Raw genomic sequence first — 15,545 nt, 5'->3', positions numbered from 1 at the left:
GCATTTGACTATATAAGCATGTCTCTTGCAAAACTTGTCACCTCATAAACATAATGAACTGCTGAGAGTGAGTGCACGTAAAGATGTTAGTCACAGTGATTATTTCTAGGTGCCTTATTTTCTTCCCCAGGCCTAATGGCATATCTCTCAGAATATTGTGTCTGATCTTGTATTTTAGGAAATGAATTCTTTGTTGGAAAACATTGCCAAAGCCACCATTGAAGTATTCCAAAAATCAGCAGAAATGAATTCCTCCAATCTAAGCAGTAATGGAATCATGAATGCAGGGGTACCTATTTTTAGCACCAGCAGCATAAATGGAAATGCCACCAGCAAAATGAAACCATTACTTAGGTGAGTTTCAGAAAGACTTAAACATGTGAATAGCAGAAACGTAAAATAAAACTGGAAATGTACTGTAAGACAGTCAAGTCTGAAAAGAGGTAACACAGTTAAAGACTTTAATCAAAGCTACAAACGTATCTTTTTTTTAATTTTGTTGACTGATCTGTGCATTTCCAGTATTTTCTGATTATTTTTGTAAGTTTATTTTGGATGTTTGGAGTTCAAACATACGAGGTGATATCTTAGGGGGAGGTGGTACCATAATGATAATGTAACTGCCGAGTAATCCAGTGCTCCACATTAATATTTGGGGGATATAGGCTTAAATCCTGGATGATGAAATTTGATTAATTCCAATTGGCTATCGTATGGGATTGTGTTTTGAGCATGGAACATTTTGTCTTGTTCTGGAGCCCTACACTCATGTTGAGAAAAGCTGTTAACTTTCTTTTGATTGATTCAGCCCAGAAGTATAGTCAAATAAAAGTTTGTGGTTTATCTCTGAATAGCAGAGAGTTTTCTGCCAAATATTTAAGTAGTGTTAAAGCAGAATATCAAACTTCTTGGTGCCCAGAAATAAGAGCAAAATATACAGGGTATTCTCCACAGATTAAGCAGCATAAGTGGAGAGAAACAGATGTATGTTTCAGGTCAGTGATGTTTTATCAGTATGTAAACTTTATTTAAAGGGAGATATTTAAGATAAGGTAAATAAAGAACAAGTTATGTTAGTTTATACTGCAAGGACTGAGGACATAGGAATGCAAGCCAGTAATTCTTGATCCCAGATAACTGCCTAAGGAAGAGAAAGAACAACGTTTCCTTAAATGTGGAGACCAAAAATGGATAGACATTAATTTTCTATGTTTGTTGTGTGAATATGGCCAATTTCTCTGAATATTATCTTGTGAAAGTCACATACCTTTGGATGAAGTTCTGATTTTCTATTCTTGTTACCAAAGCAAATAACCTCAGCACTTTGCCACCTTGCACTGCTTCTGCTACCTTGTTGCCAACTATCCTGTTTATATTTGGAGTTCTCCTCACAACTTGCATTCTTAATTAGCTTTGTATCATCAGCGAACTTGGATACATTTACTCTGTTTGTTTGTCTAAGCCATTAACAAAGATTGTAAATTACAGAGGTTGCCATATTGGTCCTTGTGACCTTCCACTAATCAGTTTACTCCTTGAAAATCCACCCCCCCCCCCTCCAATTATCCTTGCTGTCAGCTTTCTATGCGTGCTAATATTATTACCCTCAGCTCTGTGAGCTTTTGTTAGCGTATAGTTATATAGCATTGGAAACCCTTTGTTCGAACTCATCCATGTTGACCAGACATCCCAACTTGACCATACCTCCCTGAACTATACCCATAACAGAAGGTTAATAAGCACAAGATTGATATAAAGCAGAAAATTGTCAAACATTGCCTTCAGCAAAAAGGTGTGAAAGAGAGAGAGAAAAACAGAGTCTGTGCTTCAGGAAGGATGAATGCAAGCCATCTTTCTGGAGAAAGAACAGACCTAGGGTTGCATAAGAGAAGGGCAGGGGTGTGGAGGAGGAGGAAGGGGTTTCCAACATTTTGTGTAAATTGCTTTGTATGCTATCATATGATTTTCCCATTCCTGCAACTGTGATGTTAAAGTATGTAAAAACCTTTTTAGGTTTTCCTATGTTTATTGTGCTGGCTGCAGTGTTTGAATATGGAGGAAGAGAAAACCCTTTTCCCTTGATCTGATCACCATTATGCACTTCACTATGAAAAGACAGTAACTTAGTGGAATCCATCCATTTTAAAATCAGAATTTCCAATTACATACATGATTTGAAGTCCAAGGCTGTTATTCTTCCAATCCTGCTGTGGTATTGTATAGCTGGCAGGTTTGTTTCAAGCCTCTGTTGCCTTTTGCTTGGGCTGGACTGGAAAAACTGACTAAATTGTGAGGATACTAAGAGCATAAGTATTAGTAAGATTAGGTCATTCGACCAGTCAAGAGTGACCTACCGTTCAATAATATCATGGCTGATCTGCCTCAGTCTCAACTCCCTTTTCATGTCACCTCCTTAAAAGCCTCAATTCCCCAATATTTACTTCCTCTTTAAATAATTTCAGTGATCTAACCTCCACAATTCTGTTGCAGAAAATTTCAGACCTTGTTTCAGTCACTACCTTATGGAAGGTCAAAGGGTCCATGAATGGCAACAGCAGCAATGCTGTTTGCTGCACTGACTTCTGGTGCTGGAAGTCACTGTTAGATGCAGACCTAAATAAAAATGCTTAATTCCAGATGTTTTATTGAATTCAAATTCCACCATCTGCCTTGGTGGGATTCGAATCTGGTCCCCAGAATGTTATCTGGGTCTCTCGTTTAGCAGTCCAGAGATAATACCACTAAACCATTGCCTCCCCTTGACAAATTGATCCCTTTAATCTAGGACTTAGCTGAATGAAGCTCTTTTGAACTGCCTCCAATGTCAGTGTTTATTTCTGAAATACAGCGTCCAAAATTTGAACACTGTACTCTAGGGGTGGCCTCACCAACAGTTGTACCAAAATTTGCCTATTTTTAAATTCCAGTCTTCTAGCAGTGAAGACTAAAATTCTATTTGCCTTAATTACTTGCTGTATCTGCATGCTGATGTTTTGTGTTTAATGCATAAAAGTACCTATATCCACCCGTCCTGCAATTTTTTGGCACGTATCTCTGTTTAAATAAACTGACTCTTCATTTTTCTTACCAGATTATATGACCTCTCACTTTCCTATATTAAATTCCTTCGGTCATGTTTTTACCCATTCACTCAACCTATACCCCCTCACAGATTCTGTATGGTCTCACCAGAACATGCCTCCCACCTATTTTTGTATCATTAGCAAATTTGGATTCATTATACTTTGTGCTCTTCAAGTCACTAATATAGGTAGTAAGTAATTAAGGTCCATAGACTGATCATTGTGGCATTTGACAATTACATATTTCCAACATGGAAAACACCGATTCATCCTGAACGTGTGATCTGCAGAGCTGGGCTGAGAGGTGGCAAATGGAGTTTAATGCAGACAAGTGTGAGGTGATGCACTTTGGTAGGAGTAACCGGAAGGCAAAGTACTGGGCTAATGCTAAGATTCTTAGTAGTGTAGATGAGCAGAGAGATCTCGGTGTCCATGTACACAGATCCTTGAAAGTTGCCACCCAGGTTGACAGGGCTGTTAAGAAGGCATACAGTGTTTTAGCTTTTATTAATAGAGGGATCGAGTTCAGGAACCAAGAGGTTATGGTGAAGCTGTACAAAACTCTGGTGCGGCCGCACTTGGAGTGTTGTGTATGGTTCTGGTCACCGCATTATAAGAAGGATGTGGAAGCTTTGGAAAGGGTGCAGAGGCGATTTACTAGGATGTTGCCTGGTATGGAGGGAAGGTCTTATGAGGAAAGGCTGAGGGACTTGAGGCTGTTTTCATTAGAGAGGAAAAGGTTGAGAGGTGACTTAATTGAAACATATAAAATAATCAGAGGGTTGGATAGGGAGAGCCTTTTTCCTGGGATGGTGACGGTGAGCACGAGGGGGCATAGCTTTAAATTGAGGGGTGAATGATATAGGACAGATGTCAGAGGTGGTTTCTTTAGTCAGAGAGTAGTAAGGGAATGGAACGCTTTGCCTGCAATGGTAGTAGATTTGCCAACTTTAGGTACATTTAAATCATCATTGGATAAGCATATGGATGTACATGGAATAGTGTAGGTTAGATGGGCTTGAGATCGGTACGACAGGTCGGCACAACATTGAGGTCCAAAGGGCCTGTACTGTGCTGTAATGTTCTATGTTCTATGTAAGTTAACCAAACCCTAGTCCATGCTAACATATTAGCCCACAGTATTGTGGCTCCAATCTTGTGCAATAACCTTTTATGTGACACCTTATCATATGCCTGCTGGAAATCAACATACACTATGCCAACTTGTTTCCCTTTATCAACTCAGCCTGTTGTATTCTGAAAGAACTATAGCAAATTTGTCAAACTTGTTTTACCTTTCATAAAACCATGTTGACTCCATTTGTTTCGCTTAAGCTTTTCTAAATACTCTGATTCTTTTTTTCCCCCCTGAATAATGACCTCTGATATTTTCCCAGTGATTTGTGTTAGGTTAACTACCTTGTTGTTTCCTGCTTTCTGTCTGTGTCTCTTGAACAGGGGCACTTCATTAGAGGTTTTCCAATCGCTGGAACCCTCTCAGAATCCACAAAGTTCTGTAATATTATGACTAATGCCTTTACTGTTTCTGCAGTCAGTTCCTTTGAACATTTTTGCAGGCCAATAGGGTCTGGCTACCTGTCTGCCTTTACTCGCATTAATTCACCGAATACTTTGTCTGTCATAGATATGGCTATAAGAAGTTTCCTCTCATTAGTACCTGTTATCTTTAACATGTTTATATTGTCCTCCACTCTGATGTGAAACACCTGCCGTATCTCTCTTCCCATCTATTTGTTATGTAATTTGTCTTCTATACTATGTTAATTTTAATGTCTCTGCCATTTCCTCATTCCCCAGAATAATTTCTACCGTCTTTGCTTCTAAGGGACCAACAGTTACTGTAGCTACTCTTTTCCCTTTTATACACCTTTTTAATTAACCTGTTAGTTGTGTTATGACACACTTCTGAGACAGGTGGGACACTTCGACTGCACCTCAAGAACTCTCCTTCCTTCTAATATACTGGTCAAAGCCTTTCTTCTTCTTTTCCCTGGATAGCAATCTTAATTACAAAAAGGTTGCCAAATATCACTTGTACCATGAATTTTCCTATGCGACAGAACGATGAGACAGTTTCCCAAGACACAGTCCACTGGAACAGAGTTCAAAGGATATATTGTTGTCATCATTCTTAGACGCCTTCTCGACATGTAGTCAACTGTGCCAACTGCATCCCTACCTTTTTCCCCCTACCAAAAGTCTGTACACTGCTCTAATACCTCAGTCTCTCTTTAGATTTCTGAATCTTTCTTCACATGACCCAATCCCACCATCCTTACCAACAGCTTTTCAGTTTACAGCCCTATTCACCAACCTAGTTATTTTAAAGAACATTGATGCCAGCCCATGTGAAATGAACTGATCCCAATAGAACAGCTTACCTCTTTCACAGTACTGGTGTCATTGCCCCATGAATCAAAACATCTGCTTTCCATATAATTCTGAACTTATAATTGTTTGCTTTTAATTCCTTGTCTGATCTTTTTGATGCTTTGTCAAGTGGTTCTTGACTCAGTAATCTGGTAAGCCATTGCGTACTATTTATAATATGTCTAATGTCCCAAGTTGTTCAGAGAAATAATATAGGACAAAATTTGCAGAATTATAAAACCAAATACTTAAACAAAAGTAAAATGAGGCTAATGTTTCAAATCTGAAATAGATACAAAAGTTATTGGAAATATTTAGCAGGTCTGGCAGCATCTGAGGAGAAAGAAACATAAAGTTGATGTTTCAAATTGGTACACTTGTAAGGCAGTCGACATAAATAACTCTCCTTCTATTGATGGTGTTAGACCTTTTGAGTAGTTACAGTATTTTCTGCTTTTATTAAATGAGATACTAGGAAAAGTGACAATAATGTGTTTAAAGAATTTTTAATGATTGTATTAAAGGAAGAGCATTTCATTTAAAATTTTATCTCCAGACTCCTAGGACCTGTTAGTTGAACTCACCTTATAATTGCATCCACAACCTTGTGGTCTCTGGGTCATGCTACAGAAAGATGGTCTTTTGTTGAAATTCATTTGAACTCCAGGCATCAAGACCATCTAACTGTAGGTAGTATATGTGTGTCATGTATTCTTGCTGTTTTTAATTTCTCCTTTATATATAGCTCATCAGAGCGGACGGGTGTCTGGCTGGTGGCACCATTGATTGCAAAATTGCCAACATCTGTCCAAGGTCATGTACTGAAAGCAGCTGGTGAGGAATTGGAGAAAGGTCAACATCTAGGGTCATCCTCAAGGAAGGAACGAGACCGGCAGAAACAGAAGAGGTAAGTGTATCTTAATGAGTAGTAAGAACAACGAATGTGCTTGATTTGGTGCACCCCTTGCTGTCAGCTTTCTACGGTTAACTGAATTGATATTATCTGTGCTGATGTGGCCTCAATGAGCTTTTGTGCTTTTACCAATACCAAATTCACCCGGTGTATAGCAGCATAACCACTGGAAAGAACATCTAGCAGCCTGGTACAACAGGGCGGATCTCAAACCATCCACTAAAGCAGGTCGTGATTACGAACTGCACTTCAAAAGGGGTGACATTGGACTTTAATGAAGCTGTTGACTTCAGTAATGCTGTCTAAATTGCAACAGAACAGTCCTCATTTCTGTTTTTGCAGAAGTAATTTTTTAGGTGTGGTTGTTGTCAAAAAAAAACAGCATTTATTGCCTATATTTTTAGTTGTTCTTGAGATTTGGTGAGCTGTCTCTGTGGAATGTGCTTGTAGTTGACTTTTGGATGGTCAGTTCTAGAATTTGACCTAGAGCCATGAATGAATTGTGAAATATTTCTATGTGTGGGTAACGATACATCTGGAGGAACATGAAGCAGATGTTGTTTCCATGCATCTACTGCTTGTGTCTTTCCAGGTAGGGAAAATGGTGCCAGAGCATCACTCTTTAAAGCATCTTGCATTGAATTACATGCTTTGGTAGACACATGCATTACTAGGACATAAATCAAGCTTTACTGCTTTGTTGTTCTGTTCGCAAGTTTTCAACATTTCCTTCTCTTCCTACCCCCTGCATTTAGCAAAAGGTTGATGTTCTATGCTTTACCAGAAACCGAAATATCTTTAAATCTATGATCGTACTGATACACTGTGTGAAAATGCAGTGCAATATTAAACCAGTGTCATTTCATTTCTACGTGTATCTGCATTCAAGAGGTCCGTTCCAATTTACAGTTGAATGCTTCATAGTGGGCTGCATTTGATTCAATGCAATGCACTGAAATGTTCCATGATATATTAATTTTAATACAAAATAAGTTTGGTCCTATTAAGATTAATATGTTTTATTTAATCTTTACTCTCTATGTCCAGTATGTCTCTTCTGAGCCAACAGCCGTTTCTTTCTCTGGTTTTGACATGCCTGAAAGGGCAAGATGAGCAAAGAGAGGGTCTTCTCACATCCCTTTACAGCCAGGTCCAACAGGTAATGTAATTCTTATATCTATTATTATTGTTGTTGAAAGTCAGTGACTTTCACATCAACAGGTGTAGGTGTTGTCAGTTAACTGGAGTGTTTCAGTTCATTTGCATTAATGAGCCATCAGGTAACATCATGAAAACAGGCTAGGTTTGCTTGAACATGATTTCATCCTTTCAAAATTTAGTTCTGCTAGCTTTCCATTACAGCTTTTAAAATCATTTGAGCTGAGTTTTGATTTAACACCCAACAGCCCTCAGATGCAGACTCAACGCACTTCTTCGCCCAACCACCTAAACATTGCCCTAGGATGAGACATAATAAGGTGTGGAGCTGGATGAATTCAGCAGGCCGAGCAGGAAAGCTGATGTTCCGGGCCTAGACCCTCCTTCAGAAATAGGGGAGGGAAGAGGGTTAAGAAATAAATTGGGAGAGAGGGGGAAGCGGATCGAAGATGGATGGAGGAGAAGATAGTTGAAGAGGAGGCAGACAGATCAAAGAGGTGGGGATGGAGCCAGTAAAGGTGAGTGTATGTGGGGAGTTAGGGAGGACGGACAGGCCAAGGGGACAGGATGAGGTTAGTAGGTAGGAAATGGGGTGTGGCTTGAGGTGGGAGGAGGCGATAGGTGAGAAGTACAACAGGTTAGGGAGGCGGGGATGAGCTGGGCTGGTTTTGGGATGCGGTAGGGGGAGGGGAGATTTTGAAGCTTGTGAAATCTACATTGATACCATTGGGCTGCAGGGTTCCCAAGTGGAATATGAGTTGCTGTTCCTGCAACCTTTGGGTGGCATCATTGTGGCACTGCCCAGGAAGCCCAGGAAGGACATGTCATCTGAGGAATGGGACGGGGTGTTGAAATGGTTCGCGACTGGGACGTGCAGTTGTTTATTGCGAGCCGAGTGTAGGTATTCTGCAAAGCAGTCCCCAAGCCTTCGCTTGGTTTCCCCAATGTAGAGGAGGCCACAACGGGTACAGCTGATGCACATCTGCCAATGTGGTATACTGCAGGTGAACATCTGCTTGATGTGGAAAGTCATCTTGGGCCCTGGGGTGGGGTGAAGGAGGTGGTGTGGGGGCAGGTGTAGCACTTTGTGGGGTTGCAGGGAAGAGTGTCGGCTGGCTCTATCCCTGCCTCTTTAACTTGTCTGTCTCCTCTCCAGCTATCTTCTCCTCTTCCATCCGCGTCCCCCCCTCTCCCTATTTACTGCAGAACCCTCTTCCCCTCCCCCATTTCTGATGAAGGTTCTAGGCCCAAAACATCGGCTTTCCTTCTCCTAAGATGCTGCTTGGCCTGCTGTGTTCATCCAGCTCCACACCTTGTTATTTCGAATTCTCCAGCGTCTGCAGTTCCTATTATCCCAAGCATGAGGATATAGGCTATTTGACTGAGGAGTCCGTGTCGAGAAGTCAGCAAGTTAAAATTATTGCTTGGAGAGTTAAAATAAATTTCTTTACAGTGGGTGTGGAGTGTGGAACATGTTGCCTTAGGAGGTTGGTTGAAATGGATTATTTCATTTTTAAAGGAAAAGTGATTGAATCTAAAATGGAGGAAGAGCTATTGTCAAAACAGGACCCTGGTGTTAGTTCAGATTTGCAGAGAAATGCCCTTCAGGGCCTACGTTTCCTATAGCCCGTAATTAGCTATTCAGACATGGTCTGCCTGTTTGAAGTAATTCACTGAAATTAATTTAGTAATGTTAAAGGAACAACTTTGTGTGAACTTAATGGAATAAAAAAGAATGGAGATAATTTATGCAGCATCTATCACGGAAGGAGGGTATCAAAAATATTTATACATGCAGCCGATGAAGTACTTTTCTACAATACAACAGCAACTATACTTCAAAGGTACTTACTTGGCCTTACAGTAATTTCATTCACAGTCAAAAAGTACATTATAAATATGTGTTTTCTTTCTTTTGAAATGTTGTCGCTATTGTAATTTAAGAACCATAGCAGCCATTTATTGAATGTGATGTAATGCATTTTATGATGTCCAGTAAAAGAAGGATGAACACAGTGATTGTTAAGGACTACTGAGTAATAAAGGGACCTTGGTGTATAAGCCTATAAAGGTGTCACAACAGGTAGACAGGGTGGTGAAGAAGGATGTGGGATGCTTGCCTTCATTAGCCAGGGTTTATGATATAGGAGCAAGGCAGTCTTGTTACAATTTTTTATAAAACGTTGCATATGCCACAGATGGAATACTATGTAGTTTTGGTCACCACTATCGGAGGAACGTGAATTGACTGGAGACCGTGCAGAGGAGATTCACCAGGATATTGCCAGGATGAAAAGACTAACTTATGAGGAGAGACTGGATGGGGCAGGTTTGTTTTCCTTGGAGCAGAGGAGGCTGAAGGAGGCATCTCACTGAAGTATACACAAGTATGAGAGGTATAGACATAGTAGTTTGTCAATATTTCTTCCCCATGGCAGTCATATTCAAGCCCATTGTCAATAAGTTGAAGGTGAAGAGTGGATTGTTGAGAGGAGACCTGACAACTTTTTTTTAAAATTGAACATGTGCCTGTGAGAGTGGCACAGGCAGGTACTCTCAACATTTAAGACGCCAAAGCATTGTAAGCTATGGACCAAATGCAGGTAAATGGAATTAGTATAGTTTGGTATTTGTTGGTCGGCATAGACGTTGCAGACCTGTCTCTGTGCTGCATGGTGTTCAGGTGCTGGCGTTGGCCTGAAGTGAACTAAGGTCAAAAATCACACGACCAAGTTATAGTCCAACAGGTTTATTGGTAGGTGCAAGCTCACTCCTCCTTCAGGTATCAATGAAAGAGGTGGGATCAGAGACACCGAATTTGTAAGCAAAAGATTGAACAGTCATAGAATGGATGCGAATATGTTGAATAGACCTAAGATGGCTGTTAGATTTTCATTCAATTAGAAAAGGTTAATATGCAAATTCAAGATTTTTCTTCAAGCCACTGCCCTGAGATAACTAAAGGTTTTATTAGTTCCCTCAGTATACCAGAGGTGACGTCCCAGGTAAGACAAAGCATTGTAAGTGTGAGCCCTTGTTTACAATCTGGCTGCGTGCCAACTTTGAGTCAGACTGGTTTTATTTCCACACTAGGAATTTTTAAAATGCTACATTGACAGTCTACAAATTATGTGCTTTTTGAACAAAATAAAATGCACCTTCAATTACAAATCTGCAAATGCAAATTCACCCCATATATGTGTCTGTGTCTGTCTGTCTGCATGTGTGTGTGAGAAAGTGTGTGTGGTGTGGTCACCTGTGGTGCAGCATAACCCCAAGATCCCGTTTGAAGACGTCTGCACGGGTACTAAACCTGGCTGTCAGCCTCGGCTTGCCTACCCTGTGTTGTTATGTATCCCAAAGTCTGTCTTGAAGTACATTTATTCAAAGATCCAAAGCCAAATGTTCTTGACCGCTGAACCGTTTTCCCCCACTGGCAGTGAGCATCTGTGTCTGGCAGTTGTTGCATGGTGTCTATTCATCCATTGCCATAGTGTCTGCGTGGTTTCGCTAATATACCATGCCCTAGGGCATCCTTGCCTGCTGCATATGAGATAGGCAACGTAGGCCGAGTCACATGAGTATCTGTTGTGCATGTGATAGATGGCTGTTCCCACGTGATAGTAATATTCAGGTTGATGATCTGACATGTCTTACAGACCTTTCCATGGCAGGGCTGTGTGGTGTTGTGGAAGATGTTGTCCTGAAGGCTGGACAGTTTGCTGTGAACAATAATCTGTTTAAGGTTTGTTGGTTGTTTGAAGGCAAGAAATAGACCTCTAGGGAAGATATTGACGAGGTGCTCATGGTCATTGAAATTGTGTTGAAGGGTGTTAGAGCATGGCGTAGTTTCTCCGCTCCTGGAAAGTCATGGATGATGACTGCTGCCTTATTGGTAGAATCCCTTGTCTGTCTTCTGAGGAGGTCATTACGGTTTTTTGCTGTAGCACATCAGAACTGATGATCGATTGGTTGAACATCGTATCTATGCTGCACGACTCTGACCAATATCAGCTTAAATTATGCACAAATTTTGAAGTAGGACTTTCATGCTTTTGACTTAGAGTCTAGATGCTACCAGCTAGGCCAACTTGATAACCTTTTAAGGAACAAGAAAAGGATTTGAAATGTGTTGCTTTTATCTTTCTAATAGATGCTCTGTCACCTGAACTATTCTGATTCAACATTAAATAAATCAATTTGAGGGAAATTACTTTAAATTGGTTTGCCCAGTTAGAAGGAAAAAGACTATAATACCAAGTACTGTAGAATCATATTGGAGCTATCAGAGATTTTTTTTTGAGAGTTACCTTCTTCTAATTGTCTGCTGTTATTAATTTTGGACATTTTTCTTTTGACCTATAGTTCCATACTGACAACCATCCATTACTTTGACTACTCTGCACAGCTAAGAATCAATCAGTAACTTCAACAGCTGTTACCCTGTGAAACATTGGCCAGCAAAGTTCACATTCACATCAATATAATTTTCACCTGGACAACAATGAAGGCAGAATAACATAAATTGGCAGCTGATTTGGTGATAGAAAAAAAATCACTTCTGGATATTAAAAGAAAACAAATAGTTGCATGGGTAGTTCACACAGACCAAGTTTGCTTTGCTATTGAATAAGATCATTGCTGCTCTGCTGTCTCAACCCCTTTCTTCACTCTTCCTAAACCCCTTGATTTACTTTTTGTTTAAAAACCTCATGACCTCACTCATGACTGTGCTCAGTGACTCAGCATCCACAACACTTTGGAACAGGCATTTCCATAGATTCAGTACCCTTTGAACGAGACATTTCTGCTCCCCGCAACCCTAAATTGTCATCCTCTTGTCCTAACACTATGATCTCATAGTGTACCTGTAAGAAGCAGCTGCCTGGCATCTGCCCTGTTTAGGCCTCTTAATAACTTAATGCAAATTAATGAGATCACCTCTCAATTTCAACTGGAAAATATGGTCCCATTGTACTCAATTTCGCCATATAGCGCAGCCCCCTCATTGCAAGGAACAATCTAATGGAGTCTTTTTGCAAACATATCCTTCCTTCATTAAAGAAACCAAGTTGTATGTAGTATACCAGCTGTATTCTCACCAAAGGCCATACTTTGTGCAGCATGACTTCCTTAATTTTATTCTGTGACATTTGCCAAAAAAAAGCAAATGCATCCTGTTTCAGTCAGGCAGTGAAGCCATTTGGAGAACCATTTCTATCGCTCCATTTGATATCTTGGATTCTGTACAGTGTGGAAACAGGCTCTTTTTCCCAACAAGTCCACACTGGCCCACAAGGTATCCCACCTAACCTACCATGAACACTATGGGCAATTTAGCGTGGCCAAGCCATCTAACCTGCACATCTTTGGACTGTGGGAGGAAGCCAGAGCACCTCGAAGAAACCTATACAGACATGGGGAGAATGTGCAAACTCCACAGAGACAGTCACCCAGTGGTGGATTTAATCCCGGGTTCCTGGTGCTGTGAGGCAGCAGTCCTAACTACTGAGCCACCGTGCTGACGACATGAGAAGATAACATAAGGAAACAGTGCAAGAGATAATGGGAACTGCCACTGCTGGACAATCTGTGATAACAAGTGGAGAGCTGGATGAACACAGTGGGCCAGGCAGCATTAGAGGAGCAGGAAAGCTGACGTTTCGGGTCTGGGCCCTTCTTCATAAATGCTGGGGGGGGAAGAGGACTCCAAAATAAATTGAGAGGGGGGGAGGCAATGATGGGAGGTGGATAAGGAGCAGATGGGTGGAGCGAACACAGACAGGTCAAGGAGGTGGGAATGGAGCCAGTAAAGGTGAGTGTAGGTAGGGAGTTGGGATGGGGGTTGGCCAGTTAAGGAAAAGGGGAATGGGTTAAGGAGGTGGGGATGAGGCTAGTAGGTAGGAAGTGGATGTGGGAGTTGATCAGTGAGGTGGGAGGAGCTGATAGGTAGGAGAAAAGACTGACAGGTCAGGGAGGTGGGGACCAGCTGGGCTGGTTTTGGGATGAGGCTGGGAGTGGGGAGATTTTGAAGCTTGTGAAGTCGGCATTGAGACCATTGGGCTGCAGGGTTCCCAAGCGAAATATGATGTACTGTTCCTGCAGTTCTCAGGTGGCATCATTGTGGCACTGGAAGACGCCTAGGATGGGCATGTCATTCCAAGGAGTGGGGGGGGAGTTGAAGTGGTTCGCGACTGGGAGGTGCAGCTGTTTTGTCACAAACCGAGCGTAGGTATTCCACAAAGCGGTCACCAAGCCTCCGCTTGGTTGGCCTCTGATTAGTGGATTGTTTGATTGTTTGATTAGTGGAAGGCATTTGGCAGGATTCTCAAGTGCCCATATGAGGTATTTTAAAATATCTTGATAACCTAGCTTTGGTGGAGGGGACAAAATTGTAGACAACTTCAAACTTAACTGTACCTGGAACTGTGGTGAGGATACTGACGGACCTTCAAGAGAATGTAGATGAGCTAATGGAATGGGTGGACAAGTGATAAAAGTTAAAAATTATACATTTTGAACAAAGAGAAACAGTAAAAGATACAACTGGTTAAAAAGGGCAAGATACAATTCTAATGGGGATTGAGGAACAGATCCAGGGACAAATATAGAAATTGTTGAGTGTGGCAAGGCAAGTGGAGATCGATAGCACCCTGGGTTTTATAAATAGAGATATCAAGTACGCAAATGGGATATTGCATTGAAACTTTATAAAATGTTCAGTCTCGGTGGAAAGTTGTATTCATTCCTGGTCCTTTTCAGAAGGATGTGAAGGTTTTAGAGAGGCACAGAACGAAAGTTACAAGAATGAGGGGATGAGGGACTTAAGTTACTAGGTTACTTTGATAAACCTGAATTTGTTCTCCTTAATGTAAAACTGCACATTAAAGCTGCTAGTTTACTGTTAAAGGCAAGTGGTGTTTTGTAATGTAATACCATAAAAACAGGTGTTTTAAAAAAAAACAAGGATCTTACAATCATGCCGCTTTGGACAACAAAGGTCCTTCTGCTCTAATGCTTGGTACTGGCGTGTAATATCTCCTAACCTGTTGTGATTCAAAAATAATGCATACTGTCATCTGCTGTCAAGGAACTGAACAATAACAAACATAATACAATAACTGTTTCCTGTGTTAGATGTAACAAATCTAGAATCTTATTTTGTCTTACAAATTGAAGGAGTTTGTCTCCTGTTTTGTTGATTATCTGCTCCTGAAAACATTCTCTTTGATAGAAATGTTGCATCAGCTGCAGCTGCATCTACTGCCTCAACCAAGGGACCATTTTCATGTATGATCTTTTGATTTCTCTGTCTATAAATTCTGTGACTGCTTTTCTCTCAATTCACCTTCTAAAGGGACTATGCTTGGAAAGCTTCTGGTTTCCAATAAACCTGGACTATAACCTGGCTTCTGACTTTGTCCATTTTTATGTATGATCCAAAAACTAAGTAACTGTAGAACGCAATACAGCCAAGACAAAGTTTGGCTTCACCTAGTGTCCAAACAAATGCACTTTCCAACAGGACACTGTTCAAGAGTCTAAACCAGGTTATTTTATCCATATCAGGGGCTAGTGAGCTCAAATATAAAATCTTCATTATTCTGGAGTTAAAAATAAAACAGAGATTACTGGAAAAGCTCAGCAGGTCTGGCAGCATGGGTGAAGAGAAATCAGAGCTAACGTTTCGTGTCTCGTGATCCTTCCTTTATTCCAAGGAAGGGTCACCAGATTTGAAATGTTAACTCTGATTTCTTTTCACAGATGCTGCCAGACCTGCTGAGCTTTTCCAGTAATCTCTATTTTTGTTTCTGATTTATAGCTTCACTCTGACGTGAGTTAAGTGAAACACAGAATAGGGTTTTGAAATTCGCATTTTACTGATTTTATATAACTGCACAAATATGACATCTACTCACTGGACTTTGATTCAATTTGAAGTGTGATTCCTTTCAAGCCTTGAAGAATTAAATCAGTTTTAGTGCTGATGGCATTTCCAG

General features: G+C 40.7%; 1 protein-coding gene across 2 annotated transcripts in view; it reads left to right on the top strand.

The window, feature by feature from the left end:
* med12 (mediator complex subunit 12) overlaps positions 1 to 15,545 on the top strand; it is a 173,691-nt gene that overhangs the window by 120,727 nt on the left and 37,419 nt on the right. For both annotated transcript variants that reach the window (XM_048544257.2, XM_048544255.2), the window contains exons 29-31: positions 179 to 354; positions 6,220 to 6,381; positions 7,435 to 7,546. In XM_048544257.2, coding sequence (XP_048400214.1) covers positions 179 to 354; positions 6,220 to 6,381; positions 7,435 to 7,546 — 450 coding nt within the window. The remainder of the gene's footprint in view (positions 1 to 178; positions 355 to 6,219; positions 6,382 to 7,434; positions 7,547 to 15,545) is intronic.

This window comes from Stegostoma tigrinum, chromosome 15 (genome assembly GCF_030684315.1).
Source record: "Stegostoma tigrinum isolate sSteTig4 chromosome 15, sSteTig4.hap1, whole genome shotgun sequence".
NCBI lineage: Eukaryota > Metazoa > Chordata > Chondrichthyes > Orectolobiformes > Stegostomatidae > Stegostoma > Stegostoma tigrinum.
Note: the sequence above shows the minus strand (reverse complement) of the source record. Positions and strands in the feature narration are given on the sequence as shown.